General features: G+C 50.2%; 8 protein-coding genes across 8 annotated transcripts; 4 read left to right on the plus strand and 4 right to left on the minus strand.

The window, feature by feature from the left end:
• Positions 1-408: 408 nt before the first annotated feature.
• Positions 409-2,349, minus strand: MAA_03610 (peptidyl-prolyl cis-trans isomerase cyp8; the record flags this gene model as incomplete). The annotated part of the gene is made up of 3 exons (XM_007821608.1): positions 409-926; positions 1,018-2,236; positions 2,323-2,349. 3 exons carry the CDS (start codon positions 2,347-2,349, stop codon positions 409-411), a joined length of 1,764 nt encoding a protein of 587 aa, XP_007819799.1.
• Positions 2,350-5,760: 3,411 nt separating this feature from the next.
• MAA_03609 (lung seven transmembrane receptor domain-containing protein) lies at positions 5,761-7,803 on the plus strand (the record flags this gene model as incomplete). The annotated part of the gene is made up of 7 exons (XM_007821607.2): positions 5,761-5,832; positions 5,898-5,931; positions 5,989-6,083; positions 6,142-6,613; positions 6,685-6,759; positions 6,828-7,070; positions 7,145-7,803. The coding sequence occupies 7 exons, from the start codon at positions 5,761-5,763 to the stop codon at positions 7,801-7,803; spliced, it is 1,650 nt and encodes a 549-aa protein (XP_007819798.2).
• Positions 7,804-8,072: 269 nt separating this feature from the next.
• Positions 8,073-9,855, minus strand: MAA_03608 (uncharacterized protein; the record flags this gene model as incomplete). Its single annotated transcript, XM_007821606.1, has 4 exons — positions 8,073-8,950; positions 9,011-9,215; positions 9,307-9,576; positions 9,652-9,855. The coding sequence occupies 4 exons, from the start codon at positions 9,853-9,855 to the stop codon at positions 8,073-8,075; spliced, it is 1,557 nt and encodes a 518-aa protein (XP_007819797.1).
• Positions 9,856-10,314: 459 nt separating this feature from the next.
• On the plus strand, positions 10,315-11,804 carry MAA_03607 (serine threonine protein kinase; the record flags this gene model as incomplete). Its single annotated transcript, XM_007821605.1, has 2 exons — positions 10,315-10,883; positions 10,958-11,804. The coding sequence occupies 2 exons, from the start codon at positions 10,315-10,317 to the stop codon at positions 11,802-11,804; spliced, it is 1,416 nt and encodes a 471-aa protein (XP_007819796.1).
• A 612-nt stretch (positions 11,805-12,416) lies between these two features.
• On the minus strand, positions 12,417-13,399 carry MAA_03606 (uncharacterized protein; the record flags this gene model as incomplete). Its single annotated transcript, XM_007821604.1, has 2 exons — positions 12,417-13,141; positions 13,249-13,399. 2 exons carry the CDS (start codon positions 13,397-13,399, stop codon positions 12,417-12,419), a joined length of 876 nt encoding a protein of 291 aa, XP_007819795.1.
• Positions 13,400-16,143: 2,744 nt separating this feature from the next.
• Positions 16,144-17,433, plus strand: MAA_03605 (differentiation regulator; the record flags this gene model as incomplete). The annotated part of the gene is made up of 4 exons (XM_007821603.2): positions 16,144-16,266; positions 16,347-16,882; positions 16,931-17,173; positions 17,265-17,433. The coding sequence occupies 4 exons, from the start codon at positions 16,144-16,146 to the stop codon at positions 17,431-17,433; spliced, it is 1,071 nt and encodes a 356-aa protein (XP_007819794.2).
• A 432-nt stretch (positions 17,434-17,865) lies between these two features.
• On the minus strand, positions 17,866-20,446 carry MAA_03604 (mRNA decapping protein 2, Box A; the record flags this gene model as incomplete). Its single annotated transcript, XM_007821602.1, has 2 exons — positions 17,866-20,336; positions 20,416-20,446. The coding sequence occupies 2 exons, from the start codon at positions 20,444-20,446 to the stop codon at positions 17,866-17,868; spliced, it is 2,502 nt and encodes an 833-aa protein (XP_007819793.1).
• A 1,031-nt stretch (positions 20,447-21,477) lies between these two features.
• MAA_03603 (PH domain-containing protein) lies at positions 21,478-22,338 on the plus strand (the record flags this gene model as incomplete). The annotated part of the gene is made up of 3 exons (XM_007821601.1): positions 21,478-21,552; positions 21,655-21,869; positions 21,933-22,338. 3 exons carry the CDS (start codon positions 21,478-21,480, stop codon positions 22,336-22,338), a joined length of 696 nt encoding a protein of 231 aa, XP_007819792.1.
• Positions 22,339-22,477: the final 139 nt, after the last annotated feature.

Genomic DNA, 22,477 nt, shown 5'->3' on the forward strand with positions numbered 1-22,477 from the left:
TAGCGAGGGCATCATTAAGCGTTGCGGCTTTGCATTAGGCAACGCCGCTGTTTATGGCGGCGCTGTGTGCTCGAATTCATTGGATATCCCGAAGCTTCTTCATTGTATCAGCTTCATTGTTTCTTGTATATTTTTTCTTCAAGCCAGATAGGGGGCGGGGTGTCTAGGGACAGGTGTTGGACAACCACACTGTAATCAAGAAATTGTGGATGAAACCGAAAGTCGGGAAAAAGAGTACTCGGCATTACAAACGGAGGGCGATTAGCTCATGTGAGATGTGCGATTTTCCTGTTTCTAAACAAGACAGTCTAATCAACTTGATTATGCCCACAACGATCAACTCCACAGGTATAATTACACTCGCTTGACTTTGGGGCATGATCCGTGCAGTTGGGTGCATCTCCTCTGCTACCAACTATCAAAGTTGCCAAAGCCTCCACTTCCCTTCATCTTCTTCCGCACTGGCTCTTGCCAATCCTCTAGCCTTGAGCCAATAGGCTCTGGCTCATCACTCCCATTACCTGAAACAGCACCTTTATTTAAATATTTGCCCACACTCTCCTTTCCCTCAGCCGAGACGATCGTGCCATCCCCTCGTATCCGCTTCCCCGTCCAAGTCGTCCTGTCGTCATCAGTGCCGCCTTTGCGGCGGATCTCTTCCTGCTCGTGTTCTTGCCGTTCTTGCTCCTTCCTCTGTGTCTGGAACTCCTCAAAGGGGTCTACAAACACGACCACGTCTCTGATGAATATCTTGTTCAGAGGTCTGTTGGACCCGTCAGTCTGAACCGCCTCCATCTTGGAGAGGACATCCTTGCCGTCGACCACGAGTCCAAATATCGTGTGTTTCCGGTCGAGGTGGGGAGTTGCCTTGTAAGTGATGAAGAATTGGCTGGAGTTTGTGTTTTTCCCCTTGTTGGCCATGGACACTGTGGTGAAGGTAGGGGGGCGTTTGTCAGCGAACCGGCGGGCATGAACCAAAATAAAAAGTCAAGTTGACAAACGGAATATTGTACTCACATATGCCTCTGCTGTTATGCGTGAGTGGCCCGTCAAACTCGTCGTTAAAGTACTTGCCCCATATACTTGAACCGCCTTTGCCAGTTCCCGACGGATCACCACCCTGAATCATAAAGTTGGGTATGTTTCGATGAAAGGCGACGCCTTTGTAGTAGCCCGTCTGCGCTAACCTGATGAAGTTCCAGACTGCTCTTGGCGCCGTGTCGGTGTGTAGCTCAACAGTCAAGTCGCCCAGGTTGGTCTCTATGCGAGCATAGCCCTTGGTTTTGACCCGTTTCGGCTTGAGCATAAACTCCTCGTCGGTCAACAAAGCCCGCTCGCCGCTGGTTTCTGGCGTCAAGCCAGTACTTGTGAAACTCGCGGCCGCCTTTCCGGTGGTGTAGGCAGCCGCATTTGCGGCTAGCTTTTTGTTCTTGATCGCAGGCTGGGATGCCACCATGATCGATGATGGACCTGTAGATGTGGCTGAGGGTTTTGTTAAAGCGCCAGAGCTCCGGTTGACATCCCCCCCGGCTTCTCGTGCTTTGCGAGCCTTCTCGACAGCGGCCTTTGCCTTCAAGACCTTGTCTCCCATGCTTCCCAATGCGCCGGCGTTGATGCCACCTGCATTGCGCTCCTCCTCTTGCTCCTTCGTAAGCTGTGCCCCTTCTCCATCTTTGATGTACTTGAATTGCTCGAGATTGTGACTAGCGGCATTCTTAGGATCTTGCAAGGTAATAATATCGGCTCGGCTAAAGGGTTCGTCGTCGACGAGGTCCTGCCATAGCTTGGCTTTGATATTCATGCGCTCTACCGTCTCCCACGCGAACACATTCGCATACGTGCCATGGCGAATAGCCACGATATGGGTGTTGTCGGTGAAGATCTTGTAGGTGACGGGATCGATCAAGTCGCCTTTGCCGTCGCTCAGCCCAGCACCGAGGGAGTCTGAAGCAGCATTGCGCGCAAAGTTCAAGCGGATTAAATCCTTCTTGTGAAGGGGTTCGCCATTAACGGGATTCTGGTTCGGGTGTTTCTCGAGCCATGCGCTGATGACCTCGACATCGAAAATGGTGCCATCGGATGTGCAAACTGGGTTCTTGAAAGGTTGGAGGCTGGCGGCGCAAAAGTTAAATGGCAGACGACGAAATGGAGCAACCCCGGATGCGCTCAGTGACGAAGACTTGGCGCCTGCACTGGCGGAATAGGCATCCGACGACGACCACTCGGAATGTGTAATCTGCGACGAGGGAGAGGGTTAGCGGCAGCAACGGGGAGAGAAGGAGAGGGAAAGAGGTTGATAGAAGACGGGCGTTGTGTCCTTACATAGAGCTTGTCAGTCCCCTTTCCCATAATTCCGGTTGAGCAGCTGGAAACGCTAGAGAGCTGTGGAAGGACAGCTATCCCGGTTAGCTCACGAACCTGAAGTGACTACCCGATATGGGAGTATAATTGGTGAACTTGCATCCAAGGTCATGTTGTTGCTGGTCTACATCTCAGAGAGTGTTGTGGCTGGGTTCGTGGCTTGACTGCGGTTTTCGCCGCCACTTGCGCGCGCCTGTGGTTAAATCGGACGTGCTGAAACCCACCTGGAATTCAACGATGCCGACAGCACTGTCACAACGAAGGGCCTCCCAAACCTGAGCCAGGAGAGTTCCAAGGGGAATGCATGCTTGCGAGAACAAAGCGACCGGCATCACCTGATGCTGCCGAAAATTTCTGGCCACCACAGATTCTATCTCGTGGATGCTGAGCGCCGACGGATTCATTTAGAGACGAAGACGGCGGCACCTCGACTGGAAGTGGCCTCTTAAGGGAATGTTTACTTAGCTACGACACTCAACAAATCATTATGCGCTACTCCATGGTACAGGCAGAATTGTTACTTAGTAGGAAACCCGGTTAGGGGTGAATATGCTATTAGCTTGCACATGAGGAAGGTGGGTGACTTCAAGGAAGGAAGCATAACGTTCCCTAGCACCAGCGAGAAAGTCGGATCAGTCACTTGATAGGCCGGATCCAAGAGGTTGGAAGTAGCTGATGATCTCAGATGCGAGCAGCGTGCTTGACACAACTGCTGACACCTCTTTGCACTCCGTATTGTTAACCGAGTGTATGCACTGTTTCCCCAAAGGCTTTTTTGACCTGCGCGACGTAGTTCAGCATATCAGCATAACTGCATCAGCTGCATCTACCTAGGTAGTACTTAAGGTGGTATCAGGCCCCGTAACGCACTAGGAAATTAGATAATGCGCACAGCGATGCGTGGAGCCGAGCGCCGCTAAAAGGGGCGCACACAATTTTCTTCTCTAGAAACTAAGAGTCTTCAATGTTCTTCCCATAATCCAAAGATAACTGTCATCCAATACTAGGGTGTCCTGCCTACGCGCGAGACTTTTCGATGAACCCCTGGGCTCTTGTTAGACAAAAGTGACGATAGGCGAGCTATTAATCTAGCCTGATTACTTTTATTTAATTATTATTTATTAAATTATAATAAAAAAATAAAAAAAGGCTAGTTAATTACCAGGACCTACTAGTAATATAATTAATAGCTATACCTAGCTAATTAAATAGTAATATATCATTTAAAAAACACTATATATATATATTATAATATATTAAATTTACTAGCTTAAAAAGTAATTTATAATTTTATATACTAGTAAAAGCCTATAATAAACTCTATATATTAAAAATATATATAATAATAATTATAACTTATAACCACGTAAATTATACCCTAAAAAACTTAGAGTAATCTAATATAATATAAATTAATAAAGTCCTGACTTTTATAAAGCCTATTATCTTCCCTATAATTACCTTATTTTGCCTTTATATACTATACTAATTTAAATAAATTACTCCTATAAAGCAGCTACTTATAGGTCTCTGCTTTTATATTACTCCCTAAAGTATTATAGCTTCTTACTTGCTAATATTAGACTTAGTTAGCAGTTAATAACCTAGAAAAAAAACTATAATTATAACTAGTACTAAAAAAGGTAATAAGCCTAATATAAGTAAGTTACTTATTATAACTTTAAGGATTAAAGCTAATAGGCCTAAAAGGGTAATATTAAAAAGGCTATTATTATAAAAAATATTAATAAAAAAAGGGATATATTATTTAAGGCTAAGAATACTAAAAAAGTTAAAAAACTTAATAAGATAATAAAGGATATAAGAAAGAAAGAAAAAATAAGGGGAAGATTAAGAAAAATATTATAGAGCTAGTTAATAAAAAGTAGCTTTGTGTTATAGTTTTCCCCCTTATTGCGGAGGGTTAATTATTATTTATAATAAAAAATGGGCACGCTCTTGCTAGATTTTATTAAGAACTGCTACAACGCTGCGCGCTAATAGCTCTCTTTTAATATATAGCAAGAGCGTTCCCATTTTTTGCTACAAATAGTATCTCGTAAAAGTAATAAGGCTACATTAATAGCTCGCCTATTGTCACTGGTTAACAAAATTTAACGTGGCGGAGGATTTCACTGCCAAAAGTCAACCTTTAATAAGAAAAGAAGACATAGTCGAAAATGCATTGGGTAAAGAGCGGCTGGATAGTATTGGCATTGAATAAATACCCTGAAGATGCCCTTGAGGTACCTTGATGGCCTGGAAATAGCAGAAGCTGCCAGTCTCGCGCACACGGCGCATGACAGGACCGAAGCAAAATGCCATGCCTAGCCCTTTCTTCCGCTTCGTATAAATCAAAACACCCATTAAATAGAGCGTGTGACAGAAGGGACCGCCTGCTACTCTGACAGCATTTGGTACGAATCAGGACAGGGAGTAACTTGGTACGTTGAAACTGCCTGCTTTCGACATGTCCATAACGCAAACATAGCTCCAGTCGACGCCCAAGTGATGACGGACCAGAGCTTCGATATCTGCTTTGTGGGCTGTCAGCGAGGCCCAGAACTTCTTCTGCGGCACCGGGTATCGCAGCTGGGACAGACGGCTGCTTCAGTAGTAAAGGACGCTGCATGTGAGCTTCAATGTTGGAGAGATTCAGACCAGTAAAGGTGCAACTGCATCAAATTGATGCTTCAATGCTGGCACCTGGGGTGCTTAGATGCCTACTTACATAGGTTCCTAGTAGCTGCATGTGGTGTAATTCTACTCCGTAGCTGGCCTTAGGTGCCGTTGGCTTTGCCCCCGCAGCACTTGAGGCCTCTTAGCGGCGTCTGGTGGTAGTAGTACTAATTGACCCCACTGTCTCATACTTCTGGACAGCCAACTGGCCTATCTGATATCTACATATGTAATCGATAGCTTGTCTGGTCTGGTCTATTTCCGTGAAGCTGCCAAAGCTGCCACGTCTCCACGGCCAAGCCGCCTTGACTTCTCGGGAGCAGCATCTCTTCCACAACACCGACAATCGCAGAATACTCCCGCTTTCGTTGACCGGGATCGGGCAATTTGGGATTCCACACCATACGAATATTGCATAGCCGCTCACTGTATCCTACCCCGACACTCCGTGCCCCGAAGCGATGCTCATCACATTCCCGAGCTGCCACTCGAGCTGAGGACGACTTCGTGCGAACCTCCAATACCCTATTCTACCTAATAGCCCATTGCTTCGCACAACCACCGGCCTCATCAAATCGCCGTCGCACCGACGAAACCGAGCCGCAGGCGGCAACACCTGCGTTTTCTTCCCATTACTTGCGCTTCTCGACATAGGCGTCTGGTTTCCACGCTGGTCCGATCCTGCCCACGCAGCTATCGTGCTGCAGCTCTCTGTCCACCATGAGGCTCTTCCTCGGGCTCCTTGCCTTGGCCCTGTCCTTCCGGACGACCTTGGCCCACGAGGTTGCCATTGTGAGCTTGCGCAATATGCCGCCTACCTTGAGAACTCTACTCTGACGCCTCTTGCTTCATGACAGGATGACACACAGGCCAACCATCAATATTGCTCTGGTTCGCAACCCCTTGCTTGGCCAGCCTCCTCGCGACCCATCTAACAAACTCTTGTAGGCATGTACAGTCGGCAAACATGGGGCGGACCTGTTGACCCGTTTATCCTCGTCAAGTTTTTCAACTCTAGTATACCAGAAGGCACCGACCCCATCGTGAGCTTGATAATCTTCCAGTGGCGAGATAATAACCTGGTTGGCGTCCCTGACCCAGATGGCCAAAGACGAGTACGAGCCTCCCCCTTGCCAAACGCCCAGTGCTGCGGTGTATCTTTACATTTCTAATGGTTGCGATGTATCTAACCGTTTCTTCTTCTCCCGGCAGCTCCCCATTTGTACCGACGAGTTTGTAAAATCTGGACATTGCAATACCACTGATATCGGCGAGTTCGTTGTTTCTCACAATGCCACCGAGAAGTCAAACGCCCTCATCTTGACAAAGGCTGTCCACCTCAAAGACGCGGGTCCAATTCACTATTCCCTGAAGAAGACTGGATATTACTGTGTTGTCACACAGGGCTACACCATCGACAAGTACAACGCCGTTGTTGAATTCCGAAATGCTTACGGTGAATTACAAGCCACCCAGATTCCCAAACTCCCCTTCTACGGCGCAATGTCCATCATCTACGCGCTCATGGCGGGATACTGGGGCTTTCTGTACTATCAACATCGTCATGACATCTGTATGTCTCGGTCACTCCATGCCTTTTTGAGAAGAAGAATACCCTGTCGCAATTCTCTAACACATCTCCAGTGGCGGTCCAAAACTACATTACGGCGATATTAGTCTTTCTGGTAGTGGAAATGCTCATTACATGGGGCTATTACGGTTTGTCTAGCCTACAACCGCCGGACAGGGCCTGGACCTTGTGCGCTTTTACTAATTCATGCCACTAGATTTCCAAAACAACGGAGGCTCTGGCGTGGGATCAAAGGCCTTCCTCATTGTAGTCGGCATCCTGAATGCTGCACGGAACTCTTTCTCATTCTTCCTCTTGCTCATTGTATGCATGGGATATGGTGTCGTCAAGCACACTCTGGGGCGTACCATGATATATGTTCGATGGCTCGCGGCTGCTCACTTTGTCTTTGGCCTGGTCTACTCCATCACCAGTCTTGTTGTCTCACCTGAAAGTGCTGGTATGTATTGGGCGTCGGGACCACTCTGCAGACTATCACACTGTCCTAGGGATTTTCGCTAACCTGCCGCTTAGGCCCGTTTGTTCTCCTCATCGTCCTACCTCTGGCCGGAACGCTGACAGCATTTTATGTGTGGACTCTCAACTCTCTCAACTTGACTCTTAAGGATCTTCGAGAGCGAAAGCAGCATGCAAAGGAGGCCATGTACAGAAAACTTTGGTGGTCGATTCTTATCAGCATCATTGTCATCTTTGCCTTTTTCTTCTTCACAAGCTTCACTTTCGCCTCCATAAATGACCCCGAATTTGTCCCAAATCATTGGAAATCACGGTGGTTTGTCCTGGATGGCTGGCTAAACATTGTCTACTTTGTAGACGTTGCATTCGTCGCCTACATATGGCGCCCTACCGCTAACAATCGTCGTTTTGCTATGAGTGATGAGATAGCTCAAGATGACGATGGAAATTTCGAGATTGGTGACATTGGCGTCCCCGACGATTGGGATGATGATGAAGAGGCCGAGGCTGGCAAGAATCAGCCTCACCCACCGCCAGTCACGGGAATCACGAGTTCTGCTCCAACTCAACCGGACCGTCATCAGCAGAACTCCACGCGAAGCATCCCGCGAGAGTCTATTGATGGGGAGACTATTTTTGCTGTAGGAGAGGACGGCGACAGGTTCTCAGATGATGGAAGTGACGAAGAGAACGCCAAGCTTGTAAATAAGCGATAGACTCTGAAGGCATTTATTTTCACGTTAGGTACATGACATTGGATTGATTGCACGGGAGGGAACTTGATCACGCTTTCTCCTAGATTTCTTATAGTTTCAATTTATTATTGTAATATGACAACTATCTAGGTCAGGCTTTGCTCTGGAGTCAGTGACTTGAATTAGTCTATACTCTGGCTTTGCGCTATATAATGGAGTTTTGACATTGTCCTCGCATGAAATCCCAATCGTACAAATATACTACTACACGGGTCATGAACTTGGCCGAGCTACCTGGGTGAAACATCGCCACCAAATCCCACTGGGCGTCTTCGACCATCATTCTCAGGCAAAATGGCAAGAGCCTTGTAAACCTTGCCCATCCCGCTGGGTCCTCGATCGACAAGTCGCCTCCATGACTTTCTGATTCTCTCTGCCGTTGACTCATCAGTGCCTGCAGCCTTGATAAGCATTTCTGCCCGCTCTCGTATGCCCATGAGCTCGAGGAAATCGGCTTGTGGCACTGGCCCGTGAACCTCGACCCCGTCACTGGCCAGGGTAGCAGCTTCTGCAATGGCTGTAAAGTCCACGTCGGCACTCAGGTCGACAAGGCCCGGCGCTGAGAAGGGACTGACCAGCTTGTGGTGCCGGATACCTCGCAGGGAGTTGATTGGGATGGTGTCGGATGTGCCGTAATCCAGAATCAAAGCAGCACCACAGGGTTGCGATTTTTTCACCTTGTCAGAGCCACCGATGCGGGCGGCAAAATCCGCGGCGTACAGAGAGGCGTCGGGGCATATTTCGACCACAGAGCCTGGGGACTGCTTGAGATGTCGGTACCTTGGGGACGACTCGGGAAGGTAGCGAGAATGCCTGGTAGGCTTCGACGAGAGAATGAGCTGGAACTCTGCGGCAGAGGCCTCCCTACCAGCTGCCTTCGCTTTAGCTTGATCTGAAGCAACCTCGGCTGGGTGTGTGGGCGAAACCATCATTTCTCGCCACTCGTACGCTGGCGACGAGTTTGCTTCCGTGGAGGAAGGCTTGACCGTCGATGTGCTGGTTGATGCTGTCTTGGGGGTTGATGCCGGTGCTGGAGCCGATTGGAAGCAGTGAATCGGAAGGGCATCAAAAAACTCGTGTGCCACAATGAACGGAACCTTGTTGGGTTCTACCAGCAAGATTGGTTACGGCAAAGTTTCTAGAGGGCAGACGCAGAGGCCAGACTTACCAATTGGGATTGACTTTAGGCTTTCGGCCCATACGACGGGCTTCCCTAAATGTTTTCCTGTGCTGCGAAAACCAGCTGCACAGTCTTCGGACGGGGCATCAGAGCCGCAAAGAAGCGTTTTCTGCTTCTCCCGAAGCTCTGGACTTGCCTCGACCATGAAGACCGATTCGATGCTGTCAACCATGGCCGGAAAGCGCTTTATGGTCTGGAAAAAGGCTTCTTAGAGTTGCTGGTATAATGTATATGTTGGTGCAAGAAGCCAGCAACAGCAAAGACGGTGGTAAATGCGAACTTACTCGCAGCATGTCATCCATGAGCGTACCGCGACCAGGTCCAACCTCAATCAGCTGAACACCCTCTTTGGGCTGGCCCTGGCTAATCCATTCGGCGATGAACCACACGCCAACTAGCTCGCCGAATATCTGAGAGATTTCAGGAGACGTGACGAAGTCTCCCTTGACGCCGAATTGGTCGCGATCCTGGCCGATTGCACCGGTATAATAACCGCCCAGATCTCCAGTCAAACACATGCGCATATAGCTCGCCAACGGCACTGGGCCCGTTGTCTACAGAGCGGTTAGCAATGACCTTGATGGCGCGGCGTCATGCTAAACTGAGCCAAGGCTATCCTGTGTGCCTACCGATATAGCCTCGAATAGCTGCTTCGCCAACGGCGTTGACCATTGTCTGTCCTGCCCAAGAAAAGAGGTAGATGCCGAAAAGTTCCTTGTAGCCGGAGATGTTTGAAGTTTTGAAGCGCAATGTCGACTAGGGAATGAGACAGCGCATCGACGTGAGATGCGCTGCAGACCTCGACGGGTCACGGCAGCTGATATCGATCTCATGAAGAGACCCTACAAAGGTTTATGCAACTATAATGAGATCCTCACCAGAGATTTAGCAGCCGGGCTCTTCCGACTTGCTCTGTTGCGTGGCCTGCGATGGGCGTCGTGGGTGCGGTTAGTCGACCTGAACTTTTGGGGTCGTCGCATCTGGAGCTGCGATAAGATAAAAGACGGGAGAGAAATGGACATTGAGCGACCTCCCGAGCTTCGTCGCCCCGCGCCCTTTCGTAATGCAACACCTCTTTATTGTATATTCACCCTTCCATTTGTGTTCCTACGCGCCTGCTACTTCTCTTCCCTCTTGCATTACTATTGGAATAATACGCGTTTTCGAGTATTCAATTGCCCGAGTTCGAACCTCTTCAACGAGTTTACCGAGCCGTAAAACGACAGACCCTCGTACAAGTCCGCCCAAGCTCAAACTGGGCTGTTGCTCTTTTTTTTTTCTTGCTCGCCGTCATGGCCAGCAAGGGCAAGTCGAGATGGGCAGATACGGAGGAGGACGCCGAGTTAGATGCAAGGTTAAAACAGGAAAAGGAAGAGAAGCGTCGGAAGAAGGCGGAGAAGGCGCGTAGGATTGAGGCAGATAAACAGACGGCCCTTGCCGCATCTTCACGAGGCCCGGAGTCAAGTCGCGACAACGAGACTGACAGACCGTCCAAACGACGCAGAGTCACGCCCGAGACCGGAGAGACCACGACACAGGGAAGCACCAGCAGCAATGACCCCAAGCCCATCAAGCTCCTGCGGTTCGAGGATACGGGGACTTGGGGCAAAAGTCGCAGTGTCGACAACTACGACAAGCTCAACGATATCGAAGAGGGCACATACGGCTGGGTCGCAAGGGGAACAGAGCGTGTCACTGGGAAAATCGTAGCGCTCAAGAGGTTAAAGCTTGAGCCCTCGGATCGAAATGGTCTGCCGGTGACGGGGTTGAGAGAGATCCAGATCTTGCAGGACTGTAAGCATCGCAACATTGTGCACTTGGAGGAGGTTGTTGTTGGCGAGGACACTTCCAAGCTGGACAAGTGAGTCTATCCCTCTTAAATTCCCTTTCTGCTCGACACCAGCAGCCTTTGTGCCCTAACGCCCATCCTGACAGCTCCATATTCCTCGTCCTCGAGTTCGTCGAACACGACCTCAAGGGCATCCTCGAAGACATGCCCGAGCCCTTCCTCTCGTCCGAAGTCAAGCGTCTCCTCCTACAACTCACGTCGGGCGTGTCCTACCTGCACGAAAATTGGATCCTCCACCGTGACCTCAAAACATCCAATCTCCTTCTAAACAACCGCGGCCAGCTCAAGATTGCCGACTTTGGCATGGCTCGCTACGTCGGCGATCCTCCCCCCAAACTGACTCAACTCGTCGTGACATTGTGGTACCGCGCCCCGGAATTGCTCCTGGGGACAAGAACGTACGACGCAGCAGTCGACATGTGGAGCGTGGGCTGTATATTCGGCGAGCTCATCACGCGCGAGCCCTTGCTCCAGGGCTCCAACGAAGTGGACCAAATGTCCAAGATTTTCGAACTGTGCGGCGTGCCAACCGAGGAATCGTGGCCCGGGTTTCGCAAGCTCCCCAACGCGCGGAGCTTGAAGCTTCCCAAGAACGCGCTGTCCAACGGGTCCGTGGTACGCGCGCGATTTCCCAGCATGACCACCGCCGGGGCGAGCCTCTTGAACGACTTGTTGGCTCTGGATCCGGTCCGGCGGCCGTCGGCAAAGGAGATGCTCAGCCACGAATACTTCCGACAGGATCCCAAACCGAAGCCCGAGAGCATGTTCCCGACATTCCCCAGCAAAGCAGGCCAGGAGCGGAGACGTCGGCATGAGCCAAATGCGCCCGTCAGAGGGCAAGCAGTCGCTTTAGGAGATGTTGACCTGAGCGGCATCTTCCAGGGGCGGGACAAGGAGGAGCGTGGAGCTGGCTTCACACTGCGAATGGTGTAAGGAATTTGAAAGTCGTATTGAAGACGTCTTGGCCAGTAATAGTTGAGTTGGGGCTATTGCTTTTGGTCTACTACATCCCTCCATAATACTTCAGACAAAACACGAAAGTTTTAATTCTATTGATGCTGGCATTTCGAAACGCAAAGACGTCATGTTGAAATATGAATTAGGATTTCATCACGGAGACGCAAGCATTGTCCCATGGGCAGCTAAGATATAAAGAATTAATTAATGCATCTAGCTTCATTAGAAGATGTATACTAGGTCCAACTCCCCCAGCCATAAATCAGTACACCATTAACCAAAAACCCAATTTGCAAAATGACTCGCCCTGTGTTTACTTCCTCCAAAGTATATGCTGCAAAGACTTCAAATGCCCGGCCAAGACAGTACCCAAAACGAGAATATGTAGGTATAAAAAACAATAAAATCAGGCTTCAGCTTAAATTTTCATCCATTTCTTTCAATCAACGCCCGGCATCAAGCAAGCTTGCGACAGTTACAAACGAGACAACTTCCGTCTTTGAGTCTCGACCAATAAAGTCGGTCAAGCACGTCGTAAGTGGCATGTCTAGAAGGATCTTGCCTTGTGCAAGATCCGGCAGGATTCTCTCAATGCAATCCTAAACCAGCGACAAACCAAGTAAAGCTCAGGAACGTAACAATGCTCGTGGCAATAGCCAGACCGACAGCTTGGCGGTCAAAGGCCGATGCAGCGGCACTGCAAGTTCCCGGGCATGTCCAATCAGGATAGGCCGTGTATGGCTGGCCAGTGTACATGCCGAATGAATAGCTAGCATATGCACCGAGATAACCGGGTTCGGGAGCCTGGGTAATGCTGGCGTCGGAATCCTTGACAATTAAGGTGTATTGCTGAACACCCAGTGGGCTCTGGATGTCGTTGGCTTGCTGTTTTGTGTCCCACACGTAGTTGACTGCGGTTTGGAATGACATATTGCCAGTCAGAGTCCAGGTCTCGCTTGCTGCGGAGCAGCTGACAAGGACATCAATGGCAGTCGGAGTTCCTAGCAGCGAGGTGTAGTTCCAGGACCAGGTAACATAGTCACTAATCTTGTATAGCCCACTAGGCTGCAGACCAGTATTAGGTGTCTGCATGCTGACACCTGCTGGGGGGGCATCCGGGGGAAACTGAGTGCGAGTCGCGCTTGCCTTCTTGGTTGCAGTGGCAGCAGTGCCAGACTTTCCATTTCCAGTCTTCGTCGCCTTTGCGGTATTCGAGTCGCCAGTTGTTTTGCCGCCGGCTTGGGAACTCGCGTCTGTTGCAGACGCTGATACTTCCGGCACGACTGTTTGAGAAGGATTTTTTTCAGCGGCCACTGACGTCTAGGGTTAGTAAAATAAAACAATGACGGCGAAAGCAGCATGAATGAGTGATAGTGTGGTTGATTAATGGACAGGGCTGCACCACATATGGAGAACATACCAGAAGCTTGGCCAGAGTCGCTACTGCTATCGGCTCGTACGATGAGGGCATCTCGCTCGGGCAGCCATCGTGGCCATTCTAATGCCGAGGCAACAGAGCCACAGGTAGAAAGGCACAGGGCCAGTTGCACCAAGGACTGAGCAGGACGCATGACGAGTATGTTTTGCTGGGGATTGACAGAAGTGAAACGAAGCTGCAACGGGCCCGGACGCCAATAACGTCAAGCAATCACGGCTGGCAAAAGATGGTCGACGCAAGAATATGGCGACTCCAATAATTGACCACGAACAAGACTGGATAAGAAATCTTTTTCTTTCGTTGACAACTAAGGCGGTTCAAACGGTCGGGGCGATGGTGGCAACGGGCGAGGTGACTGGCTGAACGGTGGTCGACGCGGAGCAAATTTCGGGGGAGGAACGAGTGGGAGGCAGACGAAGCGAGTGTCGAGAACGAAGTCAATCGGAAATCAAGTGCAGCAAAAAGCGAGAGGCGAAAAAAAAAGTGACGAGGCAAGAGTCGTCGTCTATTTTTTGTCCTCGGATCGGGTTGACCAGGGGAGGGTTGAGCAAAAGAGAGTAGAGGAGGACAGGGAGGTGAGTGGGAACCAACGAGGGTGCGTGTGAGTACAATGTATTACGGAGAAAATGTGAGAGGAAGCCCGATCTCTGGAGGGGCCACGACCAACTGGCAAATGCACCGGACGTGTGGCCAACCAGTCAGCCCCTGACGGCTCTAGCTGTGGTCTGGTGCTGTGCAACAACAAGTGTTCAGTGTTGACACTGTTGACTCCCGAGCCGTACAGTTGACCGGGCCACTGAGTGAGCCGCCAACAGCCACTGGACGGACTGGGCCTACTTGACGAATGCATCCACCACGGCACGAGCCAGGCGGTGCCTCCTGTGCACTTGGCCCAAACAGGCGTAGCTTCATCGTACTTAATTAGAAATTGCCCCACAATCATACATTTGGTATTTACGATGGCTTGAAGCACTGCAGAACTCCGCATGGGGACCGGGCTGCTTTTCTGTTTTTTTGAGTTTTTTTTGTTTCCGGGCCAGGACAGGCACAGCTTTGGCTAGTAATGATGACCCCAACTGCGTACCAAGTAAAAAAGCCAGCGGAGGGCCGTAAGTGACTGAGCAGGGAACTCGCTAGCCTGCACTGTCCATGATGCATTTTCCCCTCGGCCACCTCGCGCACATGCTTGGCTTGCGCCGCCCGCCCGCAGCAAAAATAACAACAAACCAGACCTATTTAGAACGGTTTGAAGGGGCGTGGTGGGTGGCCACAGACGCCAATACGGTGCACGTGACCTCGTGTTTTCAACTCGACCCTCTTTTGCGTCTCATGCCTGCCAGGCCACAGGCAAATCCTTGCACCTAGTCTGCCGGCCCAGTAGCTGCGATTATGCTGCTGTTATCGGATCCCATTCGGCATCAGGCGTTCGCTGTGTCCCATCATCCAGTATACGTGCTACAATACTACAAGATAACGTGCGAGCCACGGCGGGAATAGTCAACGGGTTGCCAACATGTCCACTTGCAACTGTCCTCGCATGTCGGGTGATGGGATTGTGGCCACGTTGCTGCCCGGTGGGACGACTGGCACCCCAAAGTTGCTGCTCCTTCTGGCCTTGATCCATCTCTGGAAGATTATTTGCCAAGTTTAATGTCCCGGGCCTGGCACCTCACGCCCGCCCTTGGACTTACATCATTGCATTAGACCTGACTCTTTCACACCGTGGGCTCGATGTCCTTAAGCAAACCGTCCTCTGGCCTTCATGTAGGCTCGAAGGACTCCGTAGCCTCTGGCGGTTTCAGCTTCCCATGCCAGCCTTATTTGGCTCTGTGCATACTCCGTACATTCGTCAAATGTAATAGGGATTTCTCCATGCCATGCATAGCTTGTTCAACTTGATGCCAATGTGGCTATTGTCGAGCGATGATGCTCGCAGCTTGTCAAGCCTCGACTGAACTCATGTCTTGATCGAACACAAGAGGACCAATCGGCACTTGCAAGGCTACGTCTTCTTATATACTTCTAAGTAAGTAAGCGAATGGTGGTGCCCGAGAGTCCATTTCTAAAGCACGTCTGCTTGGCTCTCGAAGCCCGACTCACACGGCTATGTCTGTCTACTTGCTCAAGACATAAAGCATTGACATCAACCACGGCGCCCGACTGCTTGCGGCTCCATGGGTTGATGCACTGTTGCGCAGGTGCACAAGTATTTACATTTACGGAGCACTGAGGTATCAGGGACTTGAACAGGCTGGACAGACCCGATGTCAAGGTTCGTCTCATGTACTCTGTACAAATGAAGTAATCAGCTCAGCTTGATGTGGCCGAGCGCCCTTGTATAATGAATAGTCCAGTGCTTTCCTTTCCTTTTCTTTGCTTCTCCTTCTTTTTCCTTTTTTTTTTCTTCTCTCTCTCTTTTCTCTCTTTTTTTCTAATGAACCGTTCATGCCATTATGGTCAACACCACCTAAGAAACTTGGAGGCCGGTTTTGCTTGTCTGGGCCGGTCTTCTTGCATATGCACGTGAGCGTCAACAGCTGTCAGTTGCCTTGTTCGTTTGTAAAAGCATCTGGCAACTGCAGCCTAACTTTATCCTTTCATCTTCTTTCGCCTGCTCTCTGCGTTTCATCCGCGCTTTGCTTTTCTTTCTGTCCTGAAGCTGCCATTAAGCAGTCATCAGGTGATATACTTCCAGATGTCAGCAGTACGTAGCTCCTCGGCAGCAGCTCTTCAACGCATTTTCAACTGCTAAACTCTCCTCGATGCTTCATCGTAAGTAGAGAATGTCTCTGCCGGCGGCAGACCCCGACTTCAGGCTTCCAGTCCTTCAAATTACTCGACATGAATATGCGAGTCTTGTTAGGTCTGCCCAACAGTATGGTGAGGAATTCTTTCAAAGCTTTGCGCCGTCCCCTCTTGGTTTTGACTTTTGGCTGTGCTCATAAAGACACTTTATGCCGCAATCTTATCAATGGTGGAGTGCAAAGAGAAACAATTGAGGTATGCAAAATGTCTCTTCTCTATTTGTGTACCAACGTGCTGTATTGTTGACATAATGTTCATCGCTCACAAAAGCCCAGCTTCTCAGCACGCAAAGTTCTTCTAATACCTCCGAACCCCATACTATCAACCATGGATCCCAAGTCTCTACAAATGGTCCTGGCGGCTCGGATCTAGCTCACGAACGATCATCCCGGGGTAGTCATGCGAGACCATATGCTTTCTTACCGTACACGAACTCGTATTCAAACCTGTCTACTGGCAACGGAACCAAAATCAACGGCTCTGAATCAGCCAGCAACTCTTCTACCGATTCAGAAAACGACAGCATGGACGGCGACGATGCTGGAGCCCTGCTAGCACACACCACCTCGAAGCCCATTGTGGAACCAACAGCTACCCGAACAGTTCAGCTTCTGAACCTTGCAGAAGGCACTACTATTGCAGATGTCACGTCTATCGTGAGGGGAGGGCTTATTGTCAACATATATTTTCGAGCCAGGGATAACATGGTTGCCCTGTCCTTTCTCCACTCAAGCGATGCTCACGCCTTCTATCAGTATGTCCAGGCCAACGGACTGTACATTAAGAATACAAAGGTTGTCCCTTTTGGCAAGTAAGGTCTACCATATGCTAACTCATGCGGAGTATAGGTCGATATTAGATGGGACGACCGCCAATTCATTGTAGCCGGTCACGTTGCACACAAAATTGCTCTAGGGGCATGCCGCAATCTTGTCATCCGGTACTGCAACCCTAATCTCACCGAACAGGAAATACGCAACGACCTAGAGCACATACATAACCTTGTGGTTGTACAGATTCAATTTATGGGAGGGCATTGTTTTATCAGCACCAACTCAGTTGCTGCTGCCATGTTCGCTCGCACTTGCATGATGAGTCGGCTGTAAGTTTATTCCCCTCTCCCCACTAGGTAATTTGAGGTCTAGTAGACCTTTTCTGTTCTCAAATACAATTATATTTATACCGATTCCCAGAAAATACAAAGGCACCTCCCGCATCGAATGGGGCGTTGACGAATGTGCCCAGCCGCTGCACAAAATGCCAGTACGTTCACAGAAGCCCGTAATTCAAGCACCAGCAGTCAAAGGCACAAACATCTCAGCTTCGAATCGCTTTCAGCTGCTTTCTTTTGATGATGAATAAAATTTTCAAGGCGGGTATCCCAGACGAAACTAGCGGTTTTATCAAACAGCGGGGGGCTTAATGGAGAAGGTGTTCAGCTTGGTCGGTTTTGATGGAGAGACGAGATAGAAAAGGGCGCCTGAGATTGTAACGGAAAATTGACGAATTAATGAGCTACACACATCGGGTTGAGAATGTCTGGGCGAAGGAGATAAGGTTATTTCACGACAATATGGTGTACAAGGAGATAGCCAAATCTGCCGACGTTATATTGCGACTTAAACACTGTACAAGGGTTTTTGGTGCTAAATGTTCAATCCCCCAATGATTATACTTCGCTGCTCATGGTATTATGCCAAGCCTAGATTGCTCCCCAACAAAAACGGTTCCATCCCATGCAGTGATGTAAGTAAGACGCAATCAAGGTGCTTGATACAACGAACGCTCGCAAAATTATCGACGTCCGGCATTATTGGTAACAGACTGCAAATAGTCCAACAAGAAGGTTTGTTCAGCAGGTGAGATGGGCGTCTCCCCGCCTCTAGAGGCCATTGATGAGACTCTCGACGATGGAGGGTCGGCGCCTTGTCTAGAATCCGTTCCAGAAGCTGGTGCTGTGTCTCCTGGAATTTGTTGCTTTCCAAATAAAGATAACAGCTGTTGCTTTTGTTCGCGAGTATCATCAGGGCGGCGGGTGTGATCCCCAGTATTGGCTATCAAGGAAGACTCAGGGGCAGCCGCAGGAAAGCGATGTGCACCATTCTGCGCGCCAAATGGGGAGGTTTTTGGAGACAATTCGTGTTGACGGGCCGTGGAAGAGATATCGTCGAGACGCTGCCCCCGTTGAAGGATGCGGGGTGGCTGAGGCAGTTGTCCGTGACCAGAGACAAGTGGCGATCGAGCAGGTTGTTGCGGCTGCGGCTGCGGTTGGGGTGGCTGAGAAGATTGGTACTTGTGATGATGGGCGCTTCGGCTCTCTCTCACACGAGGCGAGGGCAAAGCTGGTTGACTTGACTTGGACTGAAGAGTCGGCTGCTCAAGAGAGAGGTGCTCGTTAGGTGGGCCACGATTGGCCTGAAATTGCCGGAGGAGCATATGTTCGCCCTGTCCTGGCTGTCCTGTGGATTGTTTGGTGATTTCATGTCGATTTTCCTGCGTAGCTCCAACCTGGGATTGGTTTGCTGTAGTATTTGGAGGGCTCTTTTTGAACATGTCCAGAAGAGCAGAGCGATGCGGATCTCCTTTGGGCTGGACAGAAGACCCAACCAATTCTGAGACATTTGTTTGCTCTGCAGGACGACTCGAATGGTCGCCCAGGAGATTAAGCGAGGGAACGGGTGTACTATAATACGGGGAACTTTGAGCACCAGGCGGAGCGGCATGACCAGTACCTGGTGGGTTCATAACGGCTTGGTTTTCCTGCGTAGTCCCAGTATCCCGTTTGAAAGCATTGAGAAGAGCAAGGGATGCTCCGCTAAGTTTCGCGGATCCAGGACTAGCAGACATCTGACTGTTCTGTTGACTAGTCAATGACGCAAGCCCGGTTGCAGAACCAGAAGGAATATTTGGCAGGGTACCCACAAGCTGAATCGCAGCTTGATTCTGGAATGAGCTATTCTGAAGCATCGATTCTTCGGCCTGGTGTCGCGTGGCCTGTGAGTGAGCCGACGGAAGTTGGTACTGGCCTGGTTGCTGATTTCTGGTCGTATCGATATGATGTTGCTGTGAGTGGGGCGGCTGGTTCGGATTCCAGGACACAGTTTCATGGTCTGGAGCATACGGGAAAGAAGGCGGAGGCTGGTGTGACTGAACATGGATGGGATTCAAATTAGTGTGGTGATGGGGATTCCGTGGTTGGGGGGGTTCGGATATCGTAGCATCCAGAGGAGTGTGCGGCAATGGAACGTTCTGGTGAGTCGGCGGTACCGGACGACTAGCATTAGATTGAAGAATCGAGAGGAGAGCTGTGCCTTTATCTTCTTGGGGTGGGGATTGAAGCCCCTGAGTAGGAGGCTGCATTTTCAACAGCCTCTGTAGCTCTTGGGTTGCCCCATCGAGGGTTTCGATAGCAGGCACATGTGATTGCTTCTCAGGGTTACCAGGTGCCCATGTATCGTCTTCGGTTGTGGCGACCTCGTCAACGACTGGGTGATGGGGGAAATGACCATGGGCTCCGCTTGTTGCTCTCTTGTCGTTCAATTTCTTTTGCGAATAAATCCATTTCTTCAGGGGGACAAGGAATGGGGCAACCATATAGAACTTGTTCACAGCTGGTCCATTACCAGTATCATTCTGGTTTTGGGCGCCTTTCTTGCGGAAGGCAGGAAGTTCTGATAGCTTGTACCATTGGATTTTGCTGATTTCCTTGCGAGTCCGCGGTTGGAACTTGGTATCCATGGGAATGTCCCGGAACACGTAAAGCCGTAGCTGCTGCTCCCTCATCGAAATCTCAATATATTTGGGCTTCTTCTCAGTGGGTACGAGACCGGCGGCACGAAGATCAAGACCAGTCTCCTCATAAACCTCGCGGACGGCACAATCTAGATCATCCTCATCTTTGTTGATCTTACCGCGCGGGAAACTCCAGTTCGCTCCTTTTTTCCAGCCCTTGACCAATACCACAGAGTCCATGGCATGGTTAAGCATGATAGCGCCTCTGACTGGGACTCGGGTCTTGTACTGAAGGAACTCCTCGAATGCCTTGGTATGGTTCTCAACGGAGAAGGATGCAAGCAACGGGCAATGTTGAAAGATTCGCAGGCAAAAGGTCCTCAGCGACATTGAAGGCAAAGTCGGGTCGAGTGGCCTGATAAAATCTTCATAGAACCATTGCGCCTCCTCGACTTGAAAGCATATTCGGGCAACGGAAGAGAGATCTTCTTGAGGAAGATTGATGATGAAGCGGACGCAGAGGTCGTCCAGCCCTATAATCGAGAGTTCAAGTTAACATGTGCCGCGTGATAGGCGCAGAGGTCCCAGATGTTGGTGCCCGTCATAACATACAGTCTTCGAGCTGCATCTCGGTCGCTGCCATTGTGCCGCTTTGGCTTATCGCCCATGCCCCGGATGTACACGGCGTACGTAATAACAGGTTGCGTCGATGAATCGACCAAGACCTCCCTCGCTCACGGTTTTTCTAAACAATCCTCTTCAAGTCGTAGGTATGAAGGGATGCTTGTCATGGTCGGAGTTCAAGGGAAGCACGGGAAGGTGGTCGCAGCAGGTTCCAGAGAGCGCGCAGAAGCGGGTCGGTCTGTTCTGGAAAAGCACAAGCGCCACCTTGAAAAGTCGGGACGAATGGATAGCAGAATCCTTCAGATGAAGAGCAATTTTCCCTGAGTTGCGGGTTGCGTGATCGCGGTGTTGGGAGGAACAGGCAAAATGAATCTCGATTGTCGAGCTACTCTGTGGTCAAAGTACCAGAACAGCTTCGTCGGTTGGGCTGGCAATCGTCGATGGAGGCGAACGAGCCGTGGAGCGGAGGGGCTGGAGGGAGGATAGCCGGTGATTGGAGGAGCAGACGCACTGTGTTTAGAGGGTGCAAATGAAGAGGAGACAAGGAGAGTCTCGGACTCAGTTCCATGCACTGCACAGAGTCAGGGTCTACAGTGCGACGTCTTGGCTGGCAACGGTTTTGCCACAACGTGCGAGGTAGCTGTAGCCACAAGCCGGTAGCTACTAGGTACGTACTCCGTGCCCAAGGGTGTGGCGGTGCTTGGGCTGCCGCTGGGAGGGAGCCGTTTGCCTCCTCGGCCACAACGACAAACAGGGAGAGGGGGGCCCCGACAAGGGGGGCCGCATGCAAACGCCGCGCTCGTGGCACAGGCACACCAGGTCGCTGAAACAAGCTTTCGGGCCAACACTGAACGAATAGATTACATCATTGGCGCCTGCATCAGAGGCATCCAACCCCAGGAACCAAGTCCAGAAAGTTCACAAAAAGCTCTCGCCGAACATCTACATAAGGGCGTCCGGGCTCATTTTTGATTTCATCTTTGCACACAATTTTGGCTTCCTCAATCTCAACCTGCCAGTCTCGGGGCACCTTCTGTACGTACGTCTACCATGACCTCGTACATCGCAAAGACGGCTGCCAGGAAATTCCTAGGCAAAAAGTTACAGGACAAGTTCGGTCAAGGAGTAAGTCCATGTTTCCTTTCGAGGACACCATACTGATTATGCCACGCCTGTCATCAACATGCGCGGTCTCGAAGGGAAGGAATTCTACTAATACGGGAATAGGACCCTTACTACGAAAAAGTTCCTGGCACAAAACGCAACGGAGAGCCCACCGGCAAGCAGGTGAAGCAGAAGCGCAAATTGCCTCCTGGTCTCTCGGAGCATGATGCCAAGGTTTTGATGGGAGTAAGGAGAAGAGTTCATCACTTGGACTGGTCGTTGTTCACAATATTCGGAGTTGGTTTTGGATGGAGCACAGTGATTGGCATAATTCCCGGGTGAGTCCTTTCGTCAAGTTCCATCAAAACTATATCAAAACATTTGCTAACATCGAGCAACAGAATTGGAGATGCCATCGACGGACTAATGTCGCTGTCAGTCTTCAGAAAATGCTGCAATGTTGAAGGTGGCCTCCCAGCGTCGGTAAAGTTGCACATGATGGTCAACGTAGCCATTGATTTCATCATTGGGCTGGTTCCCGGGGCAGAGGCAATCTACAGAGGCAATACACGGAACGCTCTCCTTCTCGAAGATTTCCTGAGAGAGAGGGCAGAAAAAAATTTACGCAAGACGGGACACCTGCCCGATCACGCCCGCGCAGAAGGTGGCCGACGTCAGGGCAACGGGAAGCGCCGAGAGGACTCGAGGGTTCAGAGGGATGAGCGCCGATGCCACGACGGCATCATTGCCCCTGGTGAATTCCCGGATGGCCATCGGTCCACAAAGAAACGATCTGGCCGAAGATAAACTCGGGTTGTCTTTTCCATACTGAACGCAGCCTGGGAAAGAAATGACTTAATGACGCATAAGGCTAGAGCTTTGGACTTGATAAACGACTTGACTGATGATTGAAATTGATGGGGGAAAACACAAGGCAGATGATTAT

This window comes from Metarhizium robertsii (assembly GCF_000187425.2).
Source record: "Metarhizium robertsii ARSEF 23 chromosome Unknown MAA_Scf_3, whole genome shotgun sequence".
Taxonomy (NCBI): Eukaryota; Fungi; Ascomycota; class Sordariomycetes; order Hypocreales; family Clavicipitaceae; genus Metarhizium; species Metarhizium robertsii.